The 17,242-nt window shown below is 38.6% G+C and overlaps 2 protein-coding genes across 4 annotated transcripts; one reads left to right on the forward strand and one right to left on the reverse strand.

Moving 5' to 3' along the window:
• The first annotated feature begins 386 nt into the window (after positions 1–386).
• LOC139758707 (histone H3.3A) lies at positions 387–6,174 on the forward strand. Its single transcript, XM_071680366.1, has 3 exons — positions 387–518; positions 4,600–4,888; positions 5,397–6,174. The coding sequence occupies exons 2-3, from the start codon at positions 4,607–4,609 to the stop codon at positions 5,523–5,525; spliced, it is 411 nt and encodes a 136-aa protein (XP_071536467.1). The 5' UTR covers positions 387–518; positions 4,600–4,606; the 3' UTR covers positions 5,526–6,174.
• Positions 6,175–9,084: 2,910 nt separating this feature from the next.
• LOC139758709 (uncharacterized) lies at positions 9,085–16,412 on the reverse strand. 3 transcript variants are annotated; one of them, XM_071680369.1, is made up of 3 exons: positions 16,089–16,412; positions 10,572–10,923; positions 9,085–10,056 (listed from the first exon to the last, which is right to left on the reverse strand). In XM_071680369.1, the coding sequence occupies exons 1-3, from the start codon at positions 16,145–16,147 to the stop codon at positions 9,886–9,888; spliced, it is 582 nt and encodes a 193-aa protein (XP_071536470.1). In that variant the 5' UTR covers positions 16,148–16,412; the 3' UTR covers positions 9,085–9,885. The 3 variants fall into 3 exon arrangements, with proteins under 3 accessions (XP_071536470.1, XP_071536471.1, XP_071536472.1); XM_071680370.1 differs by lacking the exon at positions 16,089–16,412 and adding an exon at positions 12,634–12,741 and having other exon boundaries at positions 9,722–10,056; XM_071680371.1 differs by lacking the exons at positions 9,085–10,056; positions 10,572–10,923 and adding an exon at positions 13,616–14,173 and having other exon boundaries at positions 16,089–16,265.
• Between the last annotated feature and the right edge of the window lie 830 nt (positions 16,413–17,242).

Consider the following 17,242-nt stretch of genomic DNA (forward strand, 5'->3'; position numbering starts at 1 on the left):
CTATGGCGGACTACACTGCCATTTTGAGAAGATTGAGTTATTCTCCGACACATACTTTTCTCCCCTATTTCTAAAATAAGTGATGAGATACTGGTGGCATATTTCACTGCTAGGAGGCTTGCGGCGCAGCAAATCTCCTCAGTTTCATAACTAAATTTTTCTCTTTAAAATCAAACAGGGATAATGTTTAATGTTTAAGGAGAATTTACCATGTTCTGGTAGCGCTGCAACCAAGAGCTGTTCCCTCGACAAACGCGGATCAAGAACTGATGGCATTTACCAATCAGCGCACGAGTTATTTCACCAATCAGCTCTAAGAAACGTTCCCATTTCCACCAATCACAGAGGTCGTTATTATAACCAATGAACTACCGGCAAGCTTGTGACGCTAGCCAATGATCAACCTGCGCGGGATGATGACGTCAAGAACACTATAAATACTGGGACTTGTGCCGTTTTAACTTTTAGTCACCATTATCAGTGCTCGTGTGGTAGAAGCCGAACGTCCTGAGTTCAAGGTACGCTCTCCGGAAGGAATTGCACTAATTATTGTACTATTTAGATCAACAGTTTCATATATAAGTTGATTGATTGTGAGTGGGTGGTTGGTTCGCATTATGACTATCTGACGTGGGGATAGTAATGTGAAAGTTACGATAGACGACTGTGGCCGCCATCTTTTGTTTACTGATAATCCAAGATGGCGGAGGCGCGTCCTCAGGACCAACCGTCAACATTTTTCGAATGTCTGGCGGGTTCTCGTGTTAGTGGCTGGCGTTGATGTTAAGGACAGCTAGCGCACCCCTTATCGATTAGCATTTTTGTCAGCACTGGTAAATTCATTTCTGATGCCCAGCAATGGTTCGATTTTAAAGGTTGTGATGCAGTAAGTGACCGTAGTCCCGCGCGGCCACACTTTTACTTTCCAAGAGTTTACTATTGTTCACTTCAGATCCTTCAGAGCTGGGCATTATAGTCCTTGGCTGTACTATACATAAGACCCTCTAGAGCTGTAATCATGTACGTGTACTTGCACCACATTACGAGTTTTGCTAAAGTTGTCAACGGCCTGTGAATTTAGTCTTGATATAGTGAATGTGGTTAATTATTACGTAGGTAAGTGTTCAGATTATGGACGTGTAATGGCTGTGGAAGTGAAGCATGGTGTTGCTCCAGAGCTGAATCATGAAGCTGTATAATCTACATTTTGTAGATGTATGCTATTGATTGAAAACGTAGATCAATATTTAGTATACGTGTACCAATCTGGCATAGCCTGAACCTATCACCAAATAATTATGGCCTGTAAAATCGGCAAAGAAAGAAAGGTTCTAGAGGTCTGAAATATAGTTTGCAGGTAATTGTTAGTATTGATTTTGGTCATATAATAGTTTGGTTGTTTCGCCAACTACGTTGCATTAGCGTTCAAACGGTATGTTCTTTCCATAAATGGGTGTCTTATTTTGCCGACAAACGCTTGAACTATTATATTATTGTATTCTTTTCTTAGGTTATCGGCACAACCTAGTGCGACATTAAATAATCGAACATGCTTGGGGCGTCGGATTAGCTTCAGGCGATTAGGTAGTTTGATGCCGTGTTGGAATGCTGAAGCTGAATGAATGCTGCCCGTACCTTAATTTATTTGGTTAGAGCGAAGGTTGTAAGTTATTTTAAAATATATATGTAATATTGTATTGTTGCAGGTATTATTAGAAATGTTTAAAGGATCAGAATGTAGTGGTTAGTAGTGCCCTCTTCTAGCCTCGCCACAAGCAGCTATTGCATACCACACAACTTTTCAACCTAGTGATGCTAGGGTGTGTATCTACAAGCTGTTGCTGCATGGGGATGTTGATTTCTTTAGTTCTGCCAATGGTGTTGCTTTATGGAAATCCCACTTAGAGCTACTTACCCTCCTCACTCCCCCCAACCTTAGTCCCAAATCACGTGTCTTGATATTATTTGACTATGTACGCTGGTACTTTATACTTTTAATATTTTTACTCAAATGTTACCGTAACCTTAGGCTGGATCAGGAAGCAATTAGTAGTGTGATTTCAACAGCACTTCCTTGAGCATTTTCTTTAGAAGTTTTATTGCAATTAAAAAGGATTTACTGGCGAGTATTACAACAATGACATTTTATTAGATCTATTTGTTTTTCCAACCACAAAAATTTAATTTTGGATTAGGTTTGGTGAGGCAATTGTGGTATTGTAAGAGACCCAGTTGGGTTCTGGTGATCTCTGCCAAAAACCCCTTTATTTATATATATATATATATATATATATATATATATATATATATATGTAATAGGAAAGTTATTTGGATGGGTGCCATGCCTTATTAGGAATTGTTTAGTAAAGATAGTATGATTGATGGCATCTTGATTTGATCTAATGGTACATTTCCAATTGGTAAAATTTTAGATTACAGTCGCTCCATATATGCTTGATATCTTAGTTTTTTAGTATGGCATGTTAGCTATTGTAAGGAATGAATAGGAGTGGAATTTTCCTCTATAACCTTGTAAAAGTTAGATCACTCGGTAGTGGATAGGTCATGGGGTTTATGGAAAATCCAGAGTTAAATATTACTTTATTGTAAAATATGGAAAGCAAATGCACTTCAGACATTGAAAGAATCCATTAATAAAACTACTCTTATTTCCGCCATTTCCTTTGGCAATGTAAAACTAGTTCAGATGTTAAAAGAATTGATCCTGTGTATGAGAGATCTGGAGCATTGAGCCCAGAATTGAAGTTGTCCGTCTTAACTAGTTTGTTTGCAAAGTTTGTATTGGATTCAAATGTTTCATGGAGTATTGACATTCATTGGAATGTCTCAATAATAAGGGATGAGGCATTTCTACACTGTAGGTAAGAACTCATTGCAGCATCACACTCTTTGTTGAGACAAACTGAAAATCTGAACAAGCATCATGGCATATGTTTTTGGCCATGTGTGTTCAGGACTGTGCGTTCCTGTTCATTTATTGTTGGCATGGTTTTTATCTAGTGTTATGAATACATCTCATAAAGTCTCCAGTTTTGAGTGTTTTTACCTTTCAGTTTACTTCAATGCCATTGGAAGGCATAATCATTAATTCTTTTGTTTACAGCATCAGTATCTCTCTTAACCACTGAAGCACGACCCCATGTCCACAAGGTGACAACTTTTGTTAATCTGATGAACTTTTTTTTTATCAAAATAGATGACATCAACTGCTCTACATTCATCATGCATGTTTTTTGAAATATAGATAGGGAAAGGTTGACAGGATATATTTGTCATTAGTGGAGTGAACAAGATGAACCGGGTGACTAGAGATGGATTGGAATGCAAAAGATTTTGAGCAACTGGGGCCAGCACATGGAGGAGGCTGAAAGGTATGCACTAAGTTGATTGGAATGATATGGTATACTGGGTTCAATGTGCTGGCAGTGGACTGAACCAGGGTATGTGAAATGTCTAGGTTAAACCATGGAAAGGTCTAGGGTGCTATGGTTTTGGTGCATTACACATGACAGCTTGTGTATGGATGTGAGCTGATGTGACATGTCTGTTTCCTATGGGGCATGGTGTTACTAGGAATGGATAAAGGCAAACAAATGTGTACATGGGTGTGATTTTATCTATGTGTGTGTGCATATATGTAATATATGTAGATGTGTTGTTTCCAGGTGCGACCTCATTAATGCGGGAAGTGGCAGTAAATTATAATAGCATTTTAAAATGTTGAATATGGATTTCATTGAAAACAATGATACTCGTTAGTTTAGAGATCCTCCAATTTGTTTATGTTTACAGTTTTGTCCTAAATGATGGTTTTCATGAGTATGCTAACTCCCAGTATTTCTTCAATTTTCACTTACACTAGGGACCCCATACACCAAAATATCCTCATTTCTACATCATTCCTTAATTCTTTTAGACACTAATAACTGTAGACTTTAATCATACATATAATGATAGTGATAAGTGTTTACCCAGATATCTTGGCCCATCCATATATTATCGAGTTATTGACGTGTGGAATATGAACTAAATTAAAGATCGTATGTAGCACTATGTGCACTTACGGCTGAAAAAATATATATATGTATATATATATATATATATATATATATATATATATATATATATATATATAATATACACACACACACGTGGATGTGTCTTATCAGATTTTCATTTCACTTTTACATGGTTGAGGGAGAACAGTTATACTATTGGCATGCATGTTTAGTCACACCACAGCCAAGTTTTAGGTCCTGAAATCTATTGGGCTAACATGTGCGGTAATTAAACTCCATAAGTGATGTATTGAGCACAGAAGCATCCTATTGCAATAGGTTTCCACTAACATTTCATGCCATGCGAACAACTTAAGTATATGGTATTTCGCTTGTTCTTGGCAGTTGTGTAGTTTTAACTTTAGTTGTATGGATTTGTATTTGTTTTGCTGTTGGGTGTTGGTGCACTGGATTTACAATTTGTTGGAGATTCCCAATAACTTATTTTATGAAAGAATTTACATTCTTATTTTTATGAAGTATAGTATTTCAAACATTATAGTTCCGTTTTTTCCATCAGGTGAATCATGGCCCGTACTAAGCAAACAGCTCGTAAATCCACCGGAGGTAAGGCTCCACGTAAGCAGCTGGCTACAAAGGCTGCTCGTAAATCAGCACCGTCAACAGGTGGTGTGAAGAAACCCCATCGCTACCGCCCAGGTACTGTTGCCCTCCGAGAAATTCGTCGTTACCAGAAGTCAACAGAATTGCTGATCCGCAAGTTACCTTTCCAGCGTCTTGTTCGTGAGATTGCGCAGGACTTCAAGACAGATCTGCGTTTCCAGAGTGCTGCTATTGGTGCCCTGCAGGTTGGTAATACATTTTTCAGTAGATTTTTACATCAACCCTCGGACATCTCTCTCTCTTCCCGCAAACATTTAAGTTTTCTGTACCCCCAAAGAAATGTTTTTCTTCCTAGTGTGTTTATCATAGTGTGTGTGTGAGAGAGATTAAAATTGAACTTAACCCAGCAGTTCCCACAGAAGGGTTGTTACTCCACTGAAATTAGAGAGCAGTGTTGTGCTCGTATTATGATTTTAAAAATGAATTAGTGTCTGTATAATTCCTTACTAAGTATTACATTGAAAATATAATGTAATAGTTTGTGTAGCATCTGTATTTATCAACAGAACCAATGATATCCTGAACATATGTACTTCCCTTCCCTATTGTCACTGATTGATCGCCCCACAGAACCATTTAGCAAACCCACCCCCATATTACCCCTGAATATAATGTTGCTTTGAAATTATGGCTGTAATCCTTTTTACTTATTGTTGTGGACTTCATTATGATGGTTTTAAATTTTACTTTCAGGAAGCTTCGGAGGCCTATCTTGTTGGCTTGTTTGAAGACACCAACTTGTGTGCTATCCATGCCAAGCGTGTCACCATCATGCCCAAGGACATCCAGCTTGCCCGACGAATCCGTGGCGAGCGTGCTTAAGCACAGTTTAACTTAATGTGCTCACTTGAGATATAACCTCCTAAGCTACATACTGCCATGGACAAACTGAATGTTTTAGTTTATGTTCAGCGTGTCATTTCTCCTGAATTGACTATGATGTGCTGGTGTGTGCAGTGGACGACTGGCACAAGTTTTTTACTGTAAGATAATTGAGCAGCTTTTATTGCTCATTAGTGGAAAAAATTGTGACGCAAGAGTTTCTAATTTATTTTGTGTGTACAGCATGTTCAGAACTGTGTATTCAACTACATGTAACATTGTCGGTCTTGGCATTGGTATTAGATTTCAAGTGATTGAAAATTAGGTAAAGAATACACAGCTCTGGTGTAGGTTACGTGATCACAAATAATATTCCAAAGTACAAGAAATCATCAGTTTTCTGGTCCGGGAGCAATCTGTCATACTATTTGTAATGTCGATGTCGAGATCATCTCATGTTCATGATCTTATTTTAGTTAGTAGTGGGAAAGCCTTTTTATTACCTTTAGTTTTAAGTCTTAAAATCTGTTTCTTTCCATTTGGTGGTGCATGTTTCTGATGTAAGAAATTGCCCTGCACCACTCTGTTAATTCTTTGATATTGGGTCTGTGCACTGTAGAAACCAAAAAATAAATTTCTAATATTTCAACTTTTGTTTAAATACCCATGTGTTATTTTTGAGTGTATTGAAGTTATACCCCTGTAATTGAGCATGGTCTTTAAATCTTATTGCATTATTGTTTAACTATTTGTCATTGTCCAGATTTCAAGATGTTAGTACATGAATTAACTTTTTTCCCCACTTTTTTTATGAGAGAGGGAAAGACTATGTTAAGGTAATAAGATTGTTTATTGAGGAAAAGGTACAGATTTAATTAAGGTTGCTTCTCAAACAATTGAATTACATAACTATTTTTTTTTTTTTTTTTTTTTTTTTTATACTTTGTCGCTGTCTCCCGCGTTTGCGAGGTAGCGCAAGGAAACAGACGAAAGAAATGGCCCAACCCCCCCCCCCCCCCCATACACATGTACATACACACGTCCACACACGCAAATATACATACCTACACAGCTTTCCATGGTTTACCCCAGACGCTTCACATGCCTCGCTTCAATCCACTGACAGCACGTCAACCCCTGTATACCACATGACTCCAATTCACTCTATTTCTTGCCCTCCTTTCACCCTCCTGCATGTTCAGGCCCCGATCACACAAAATCTTTTTCACTCCATCTTTCCACCTCCAATTTGGTCTCCCTCTTCTCCTCGTTCCCTCCACCTCCGACACATATATCCTCTTGGTCAATCTCTCCTCACTCATTCTCTCCATGTGCCCAAACCATTTCAAAACACCCTCTTCTGCTCTCTCAACCACGCTCTTTTTATTTCCACACATCTCTCTTACCCTTACGTTACTTACTCGATCAAACCACCTCACATCACACATTGTCCTCAAACATCTCATTTCCAGCACATCCATCCTCCTGCGCACATCTCTATCCATAGCCCACGCCTCGCAACCATACAACATTGTTGGAACCACTATTCCCTCAAACATACCCATTTTTGCTTTCCGAGATAGTGTTCTCGACTTCCACACATTTTTCAAGGCTCCCAAAATTTTCGCCCCCTCCCCCACCCTATGATCCACTTCCGCTTCCATGGTTCCATCCGCTGACAGATCCACTCCCAGATATCTAAAACACTTCACTTCCTCCAGTTTTTCTCCATTCAAACTCACCTCCCAATTGACTTGACCCTCACCCCTACTGTACCTAATAACCTTGCTCTTATTCACATTTACTCTCAACTTTCTTCTTCCACACACTTTACCAAACTCAGTCACCAGCTTCTGCAGTTTCTCACATGAATCAGCCACCAGCGCTGTATCATCAGCGAACAACAACTGACTCACTTCCCAAGCTCTCTCATCCCCAACAGACTTCATACTTGCCCCTCTTTCCAGGACTCTTGCATTTACCTCCCTTACAACCCCATCCATAAACAAATTAAACAACCATGGAGACATCACACACCCCTGCCGCAAACCTACATTCACTGAGAACCAATCACTTTCCTCTCTTCCTACACGTACACATGCCTTACATCCTCGATAAAAACTTTTCACTGCTTCTAACAACTTGCCTCCCACACCATATATTCTTAATACCTTCCACAGAGCATCTCTATCAACTCTATCATATGCCTTCTCCAGATCCATAATGGGGAGGTGATAACAAGTAGCGGTGATGTGAGAAGGAGATGGAATGAGTATTTTGAAGGTTTGTTGAATGTGTCTGATGACAGAGTGGCAGATATAGGGTGTTTTGGTCGAGGTGGTGTGCAAAGTGAGAGGGTTAGGGAAAATGATTTGGTAAACAGAGAAGAGGTAGTAAAAGCTTTGCGGAAGATGAAAGCCGGCAAGGCAGCAGGTTTGGATGGTATTGCAGTGGAATTTATTAAGAAAGGGGGTGACTGTATTGTTGACTGGTTGGTAAGGTTATTTAATGTATGTATGACTCATGGTGAGGTGCCTGAGGATTGGCGGAATGCGTGCATAGTGCCATTGTACAAAGGCAAAGGGGATAAGAGTGAGTGCTCAAATTACAGAGGTATAAGTTTGTTGAGTATTCCTGGTAAATTATATGGGAGGGTATTGATTGAGAGGGTGAAGGCATGTACAGAGCATCAGATTGGGGAAGAGCAGTGTGGTTTCAGAAGTGGTAGAGGATGTGTGGATCAGGTGTTTGCTTTGAAGAATGTATGTGAGAAATACTTAGAAAAGCAAATGGATTTGTATGTAGCATTTACATAACTATATATATTGTTTTTAGGGTGGGTTAATCTTGACATTGCTATAGGTGATTACAATAATCAGTGCCAATACCATCTTTATTAAATTGTTCATTTGAATTCCAAATTATGGTTGATTCTACCACTTTTAGTTTGGCATTTTTCTACATTGTTGGAAAAATATCGTGATACACTTACCTGGTTATACAATTGTAAGGTGCATGTTATTTGCAAGCTTCCACTTTTCACACACCACCCCTCTGCTTCAGCCAGGGAAATGGACAAAAAGGCCACGTTTGTTAACATTAGTCTCTAGCTGTTGTGTAATGCTCTGAAACTACAGCTCCTTATCCACATCCACTTCACATGCCCTGGATTAGTCCATTGACAGCACATTAACCCAGGTATACCACATCGTTCCAATTCACTCTTATCACTTGAACATTTAAATACATACTGAAATGTATAAAATTTTTACCGGTTATTTTATTGAAAATATTGGACGAGCAATACTTTTAAAGTTTTTTTTCATTGTTTAAAGAATATTTTAGAAAGGCCAACCATGTTTTTTCAACTTAAAAAAAAATTGTGAATTTCAAAAGTTGGGAAAGATAACTTTTAAGATATTAAGGGGTTAACTGACAAAATAATTTTCTAGCACTTTTTTCTTGAATATAAGGAACTTTTCTTAATGTTAAACTCCTCATCTGTGTATCTACAGATAGAATAGTAAAACATTTAGATCATGAGTGCAAAACATACACATGAACTTTAGCATTATTATGCCATCTGTTTATTAACTATTTTCCTATTTGTATTACAAAGGATGTGTTTAGTGAATACCTAACAAAATTTTGGAGGGACCATTGGACAAAAGTCTTCAACTGTCTTGCATCCACATCTGTGGGATAAGTACAGATTTGCCCTTCGGCCTGATTAGCTGATTGATAACTTGGGTTTTATGCCACTTGATTCACAGGGTCATTCATCCACAATTTAGAAAGTTATATCCACGAGACAACTAAGTATGAAAACATGAATCACCTTCAGGTGATCAGGATGGTTCTCAAACAGTATGCCCTATCACTATATTCATACAGTACAATGTATGTTATGTTACCAGACTCTGCATACTTAAGCTTACACTACAAATGAAAAGTCACCTTTTATGTGATTATTTCACCATGTGGATATAGCTACCTTTCTAGGTGTTGCAAGAGTTCCTTATGAGGAGGATCCCATGGCAGGAGTACTTTATACGGAATGAGGTACTTAGCCCAATCCTGCAAGCTGAAAGGAATGGGAATGTCTATTTTCCTTATGGTAAATTTGCTATCCTTAACACTGTACAGTATAAATGTTATTTTGAATTATACTGGTGAAACAGGTGAAATACACTACAGCAGAGGCATATGTATTGAAATGAACTCTGTTTAACAAGCCAAATATCAATTACACCAGTGTATGTTTCAAAAAAGATATTTTCAGTGGAAAAACCTTGGCATATACATTTAATCTTTTTACAGAAATTCATCCATCTACTTGTTCATAAAGAAGTAAATTTTGTTACTCCTTGACATCTGGCTTTTGAGCATATTTTTGCAGCATATTATGATGAGAATAAGCACCCTGACGCAACTTTCGGTTCCTCTTCTCCTCTTGCTTCTCTTGTTCATAGTCTGCAAATTTTTGTGCATAATATTCTCTCTTGTACTTTTCCAGCTCCTCATAATCTACCTGTTGAGAATGAACAAAGTGGAAACAGCCGTGTGATAAAATACTGATCAATAAATGACTAATTTACCTCCATTATCTATTAACACTTTCACTTCAAAATGAATCTCCTCACCAAGCAGTGATTAGTTTCATCACCAAAAGTATGTCATGAATTTGTAAGTCAGCATAACTACATGGTTTTCTTATTTCCTTTATCAGAACCCAAACAACAAGTTTCTAAGCATTACTGGGGCAAATATTGTGCACAGATTGTAGAATGTGCCCTTCAAATACAAGGACACATTCTCATTAAGGTTCAGGCAACCATAACCATCTATAAAGTGCTTAAATCTACAGTATGAAAAAACCACCTATGCTGACAAATTAATTCTGTGCCTACACATGCAAGTGCATACAGTAACATTCAACATGATCCTCCCTGACTTTCCTAATAAAAATCATGAAATAAACACGTGATATGTCTGGGGATGTCATATGGAGCACTGGGCAAGCCCAAACCCATTCTGCTAACCCACCTGGAGGCCTAGGTATTTGTCAACTTCCATCATCTGCTCAGCTCGCTCAGGGTCAATCCCTGGAACACGCTTCCAGATTGGCTGACTCATATATTCATCAAAGTCATTTGGTTCTCTCAAATACATAAAGTACAAAAGGAATGTACCAAGAGACAGGCAGAAAACTATTGCTTCTTGCTTTGTGAATACTGGGTTCCCACGTTTATCATCCCATCCAGCAATAAATCGTTTGAGTAACTTGGTTCCCACAAATCCATTTGTTCTCAATATTGGTAGTGAGTTACATGCTGATTTGCTGGAAACCTGAGGCCGAGCCAAGTTGAGGGTGCAGTAAGATGATTGTGTTGTATCCCTGTAACACAAATTAACATCCATCAACACAGTAGAAATTCAAAATAAAGCAAATACTTGGATATTTATATGTGGACTGCTATAATCCTGGAGAAGGCATATGGTAGGGTTGGTAGAGATGCTATGCAGAAGGTCTTAAAAGTATATGGTATGGGAGGTAAGCTGCTAGAAGCAGTGAAAAGTTTTTACCAAGGATGTAAGGCATGTGTGTGAGTAGAAAGAGAAGAGAGAGATTGGTCCTCAGTGAAGGTCGGTCTGTAGCAGGGCTGTGTGATGTCCCCATGGTTGTTTAATTTGTTCATGGATGGGGTGGTTAGGGCAGTAAATGCAAGAGTTTTGGAGAGAGGGGTGAGTGACCAATCACTCTATCTTCCTACTCATACACATGCCTTACATCCTTGGTAAAAACATTTCACTGCTTATAGCAGCTTTCCTCCCACACCATATACTCTTAAGACCTTCAACAAAGCATCTTTATCGACCCTATCATATGCCTTCTCCAAATCCATAAATGCTACATACAAATCCATGTTTTTCTAAGTATTTCTCACACATTCTTCAAAGGAAACACCTGATCCACACATCCTTTACCAGTTCTGAAACAACACTGCTCTTCCCCAATCTGATGCTCTGTACATGCCTTCACCCTCTCAATCAATACCCTACCATACAATCTCCCGAGAATACTCAGCAAATGTATGCCTCTGTAGTTTGAACACTCACCTTTATCCCCTTTGCCTTTCTACTATGGTATTATGCATGCATTCTGCCAATCCTCAGGCACTTCACCATGATCCATACATACACTTAATATCCTTACAAACCAATCAACAACACAGACACCCCATTTCTAATAAATTCAACTACAATACCATCCAAACCCATCACCTTGCCGGATTTCATCATCTGCAAAGCTTTCACTACTTCTCTCTAAACTAAACCATTCTCCCTGACCCTCTCACTTCGCACACTACCCCGACCAAAACACCCTACACCTGCCACTCTATCATCAAACCTTCAAAATACTCACTCCATCCCTTCTCACTTGCATCACTACCTGTTATCACATCCCCTTCAGCAATGTTCCCATTTGTTCTCTTGTATGCACATTATTTACCTCCTTCCAAAACATCTTTTTAATCTTCCTAAAGTTTGATGATACTCTCTTACCCCAACTCTCATTTGCCCTCTTTTTCAACCCCTGTACCTTCCTCTTGACCTCCTGCTGCTTTCTTTTATACATCTTCCAATCATTTGCACTCCTTCCTTTTAACTATTGTCCATACACTTCTCTTTTTTCTTTCACTAACAACTTTACTTCTTCATTCCACCACTCACTACCCTTTCTAATCTGCCCACCTCCCACCTTTCTCATCCCCCACGAATCTTTTGCACATGCCATCACTGCTTCCCCAAATACATTCCATTCCTCACCCACTCCTCTCACGTCATTTGCTCTCACCTTTTGCCATTCTAGTACTCACTCATACAAGTCTCTTTTCCAAGCTCACTTACCCTCACCACTCTCTTCTCCCCAACATTATCTCTTTCTTGAAAACTTCTACAGATCTTCACCTTCGCCTCCACAAGGAAGTGATCAGAAATCCCTCCAGCTGCCCCTCTCAGCACATTACCATCCAAAAGTCTCTCTTTTACATGCCTGTCAATTAACACTAATCCAATAACACCCTTGACCATCTCTCCTACTCACATACGTATACTTATGTATATCTCTCTTTTTAAGCCAAGTGTTATCCAGGACCTTTTTAAAGGCTCCTTCAGCCCAAGGCAGTATTACTTCCAGCTGCAGGGAAATGAAGACTACTTTGGAATGAGAAGTTCTTTAATGAGGCTTCACTCCCAGTGATACAGCTTCTCCAGCAAACTACCTTGAAAAATGAAACATCACAAGTGAGAAGTCACCACTGATAAAGTTGTATCATTGTCTTTGCAAGGAAAATAGCATGATATTGTCTTGGGTCTTTTCACTCCAAAGGAGCATGAAGAGGAGCCTTCACACTCCAGTAGTCCTAAAAAGGAATCTCAGGGTTACATGATAATAATAAAAACAATAATAATACTTTTTTATTATACATATTCGCTGTTTCCCGCATCAGCGAGGTAGCGCCAGGAAACAGATGAAGAATGGCCCATCCACTCATATACAAACATATATATATATATATACATATATATATATATATATATATATATATATATATATATACAGCTTTAACTAATCTGCTTTTGAGTATGTCTTTACTCAATAGGAAAGTTATGTCATGTGAAGCACAAACTTGGCATTACTTCCAGTGACTAATCAAAAGGTATTTTGATGCTTGTCATATATCTATTCTAGACTTTTTCCAGCTTCAAGAGCACAAATGTACTTTGAGTAATAAATGAGCAAAGAGAATGTGATAACAGTCATAAGTGAAGTGGTGGACTCTGTACATCAGTTTAGTATATCATTTCATCCAAGATTTCTTATGGAAATAAATATGCTTTACTTACCTAACAATGTGCAAAGACCTTCAAACTACAGTTTAAGGCTAAGTATAAGTATACCATATAACATAGGTGAGATGTGTTCATTCCAAGGGGTCATGAAAAACTTACTGCCACCTAAAGAGGGAAAAAGATAAATGCTAGGATGGAAGCAATAACAATGTGTCCATGTGAGGTAAAGAATTCTCACATCTGCCATTACAGTATCAAACAAAAACACTCTACTTCTGCTTGCCAGATTACACTATGGTTGCTAACATCACACACAATTATAATTTCTTGTAATGTCTTTCTTTGATATACATGAAAGATCTTCATAATACTAAAGTTAAGAATCACCATTTTCCTTTGCAAGTTTGATTTCTTCAAGTCTTTTCAGGATAGCAGCTGTATCAAGTCCAGCTTCGATATTGTACCTCAGGGATAGCTCTAACTGACTTTCCTCCAACCCTTCAATATGGTCATACAATCTCCTCTCAAACTTGTGGTCTAGATTGCTTTCTTCACGGAAGATGCAGAAGTACAAGAGGAAGATTGTTAAACTTAAAGAAACCACAAAGGGTTGATACCATGGTTTTTTTTCCGTGTCCAACTGCTTACCACCATATGTATCACGTGCTTTCCATGTAGCAGCACGACTTGTAGAGAACTTTATAGGTTCATCTAAATCAAGTTCTTCACTTGGTGATTTGGTTGTTTTAAATCTGTACTTTACAGCAGTCAGTCTAGGATGATACCAGGGACTGAGGGAGGATAAAGAAGTTTATATTAGTCAGAGCACAACTGCAATAGTACAGTGTTTCCTTACTTAAACCCTAAGAGTATGATATACAAGTTTTCAAAAAATATTCACCACATAGTTTCCTACTTAATGTACTACAAATAGTGTTCCATAAATTTTTCATAGAAAGGTAATGTTGCTCTGTGCACAGTACCCAAGAGAAGGTAAGCATTAAATGAAAAGAAACACAAAATGGGAAAATATAAGTCCACAATTTCATTATGCTGTGAAGCCCTGCTAACTCTGAATTTTCACTTTCTCCATATTAAAAAAATCTGTCACCAATACCCACTCCCCTAAACTTAAACGTTGGGGTTATAGTCCAAGCAATCACTTTTAAAAGTTTTTAATGAGGGGCTAATCTCAAGCTTCTAAGAAAAATCTTGCCCCCCCAATTTTCCCCCCTTTAAATGTGGAATAACAATATCTTTCGGTTATACATGTGGAGTTCATATCCTTTTATTTGTTGGAACGATGTGGTATACCGGGGTCGATGTGCTGTCAATGAACTTAACCAGGGCATGTGAAGCGTCTGGGGTAAACCATGGAAAGTTCTGTGGGGCCTGGATGTGGAAAGGGAGCTGTGGTATCAGAACATTGGAACATTGCCCCCTTGAGAGGACCTCAAAAGAAGCAATTGATCCACCACCATCATGAGGTTGAGGTGGTTTAGGAATGTTAAAAGTTGATGCTCTTTATCATTTCCCATACTTGAAGGAATAGCATGTGGTAATCTTCCACTAGCACCTTAGCTGTTGATGCTTTTTATCATTTTTCCATACCTGAAGGAGTAGGTTTTGGCAATCTTACATTAGCTCTTTAAAGCATCTGCAAAATATCTTTTGAGGAAGGTTCTGACTACATCTTTTGCCACTTCTGCAAATCATATTTTTTGAGTGTACGCAAGAGTTAAGATTTTTTTTTCAACCTGACACAATTTTTGTCATCAGATCAGTGTTTGCCTTCCTAATTACATATCATTACTAATGTACATGCTTAAGATGTCTAAAAGGATTTCCCACAAACCATGCACCTACTATAATTCTTGCAGTTGTCCTTTGAATGCCCGTATAAATTACATTTACAAAAATGAAGTTCTGAAGGTTATTTCTTCGATATCCCAATATTACTCTTAATAAAGTTTCAAAAATCAGTACTATGGTGACCTGTACATCCACCAAAAGTTATCACGAAGCCATTATTGTTGACAATTGCTGGTTACCTTAGGCTGAGGCCTCACCAGGACACGGTCTCCTCACACTGCCATAACTGGCACTGTCCAGCAGGACACAATGGGCACTCAGGTACCTAGTGTGGTGAGCTTGATGCTTCCTGGTAAGATGAACAGAACAGTGCTGGTGGTATCTGATGAGGTGAGCACGGTAGTACCAAATGAGGTGAATATGATGGTAAATGGTGAGGTGAGCATGGCAGTACCTGGTGAGGTGAACATGTTGGTACCTAGTAAGGGGAGCATGGCAGTACCTGATGAGGTGAGCATGACAGTGCCTGAAGATCTTAGCATGACTGTAACTGGTGAAATTAGCATGACAGCACCTGGTGAGGTCAGCATGCAAGAAACTGATTTGATGAGCATAAATGCAACTGGTAAGGTACACATGACAGTACCTAATGAAGTGAACTTGAAGATAACTGGTAAAGTGAGCATGACAGTACCTGGTATGAGCATGACAGTACCTGGTAAGAGAAAGACAGTACCTGGTAAGAGGAAGACTGTACCTAGTAAAGTGTACATGGCATTACCTGGTGAGGTAAGAATGAAGATACCTGATGAGATTGGCAGTTGCAGGGGAGGAAAGCAAAACCAAACCTAATGAAATGATCATGAATATACCTAGTGGTAAGTATGAGAGTACCTGGTGGGGAAAACATGGCGGTGGGGTAGAGCACGCCGAATTCTAGCCAGCATGATCATTCTGTGCTGCAGCCAAAGTTCTTCTCCATAACTAGAGGATACTTCACTCCGTTAAATTCCTCTGATAAAACATGTCATGAATTTTCTTTCCTTTCCACTCTGATAACTTTATTTTGTAGACTGCATTATCAACATATTTTTCGCAAGTTCAATTTTCCTTACACACAAGATTAAAGAATACAATTTCTACTCTGCAGACGTGTTGAAAATGTAATTCACAAAACTATTTTAGGCAATACTTTACGTAAAGTGGTTACGTTCGTCTAATGCACAACGGATTCACAAATATTAAAATCCGGGTATGAAAACCAACCGAGATATTTTAGATGCTTTACTGAAAAGAAAAGAGAGGCCATTCACAAATGGTGAGGTGCCACCAATATAATCTTATCAGTTTTGAATGACTACACATGCAGGCATTAACATACTTCCATATACCTTGTTTCCAGCGTTTGTTCAATGGGTTGATTGAATTGACAGCATCATTGATCATCTCCCGCCATACACCTCAACAAATTGGTACATATTTTACCTTTCACTTCAAGGATATTCTTTTCCTCAGTAAAACATATTTCTTAAACAGAAACTTACTCCATATTCCCATCTCTGATGTATCCTGTATCGAACTTGGATCATTCGACTACATTATACCCCGGATTCCCCGTATGGACTCATTCGTATATAGACATATAATAAAGAACAAATCCCTGGTGACCTTAGGTGTATTTTACTGGTGATCTTGGCTGAATCATACCAGTGACTTGTGGGTCATATTGGTGACCTTAGCATGAATAAACTAGTGAATGGATGGATTATACAGCCGGTTTTATCTAAGGTGTACCGGTCTGGTTTGATAATATACTGGTAACTTAAGCTGCATTATACCCGTGACCTTAACTAATTTACAGTTATCAGTTTGAGAGGGTATACTGGTGACCTTAACTGGGCTATAGTAGTAACATTAGTTATATAAATGGTGTGTGTAATGCTGTTGAGACTGTCTCCCAGCATATACTGGCGCGGGGTTGTGTTCATGAAAATATCTGTCATTATGATGCCTTCCTCCGTATTTGTGTATATTTGTTTTTCACTTGT

The sequence above is a fragment of the Panulirus ornatus genome, chromosome 31 (genome assembly GCF_036320965.1).
Source record: "Panulirus ornatus isolate Po-2019 chromosome 31, ASM3632096v1, whole genome shotgun sequence".
Taxonomy (NCBI): Eukaryota; Metazoa; Arthropoda; class Malacostraca; order Decapoda; family Palinuridae; genus Panulirus; species Panulirus ornatus.

What these genes read in the sequence shown, in the direction of transcription:
- LOC139758707 (XM_071680366.1), top strand. Translation starts at nt 4,607, where the DNA reads ATGGCCCGTACTAAGCAAACAGCTCGTAAATCCACCGGAGGTAAGGCT. An exon ending in CTGCTATTGGTGCCCTGCAG is followed by an intron (nt 4,889 to 5,396) that starts GTTGGTAATACA and finishes TTTTACTTTCAG; the next exon opens with GAAGCTTCGGAGGCCTATCT.
- LOC139758709 (XM_071680369.1), bottom strand. Translation starts at nt 16,147, where the DNA reads ATGATCATGCTGGCTAGAATTCGGCGTGCTCTACCCCACCGCCATGTT. An exon ending in CGCCATGTTTTCCCCACCAG is followed by an intron (nt 10,924 to 16,088) that starts GTACTCTCATAC and finishes TTTGTGTTACAG; the next exon opens with GGATACAACACAATCATCTT. An exon ending in ACAAATACCTAGGCCTCCAG is followed by an intron (nt 10,057 to 10,571) that starts GTGGGTTAGCAG and finishes CATTCTCAACAG; the next exon opens with GTAGATTATGAGGAGCTGGA.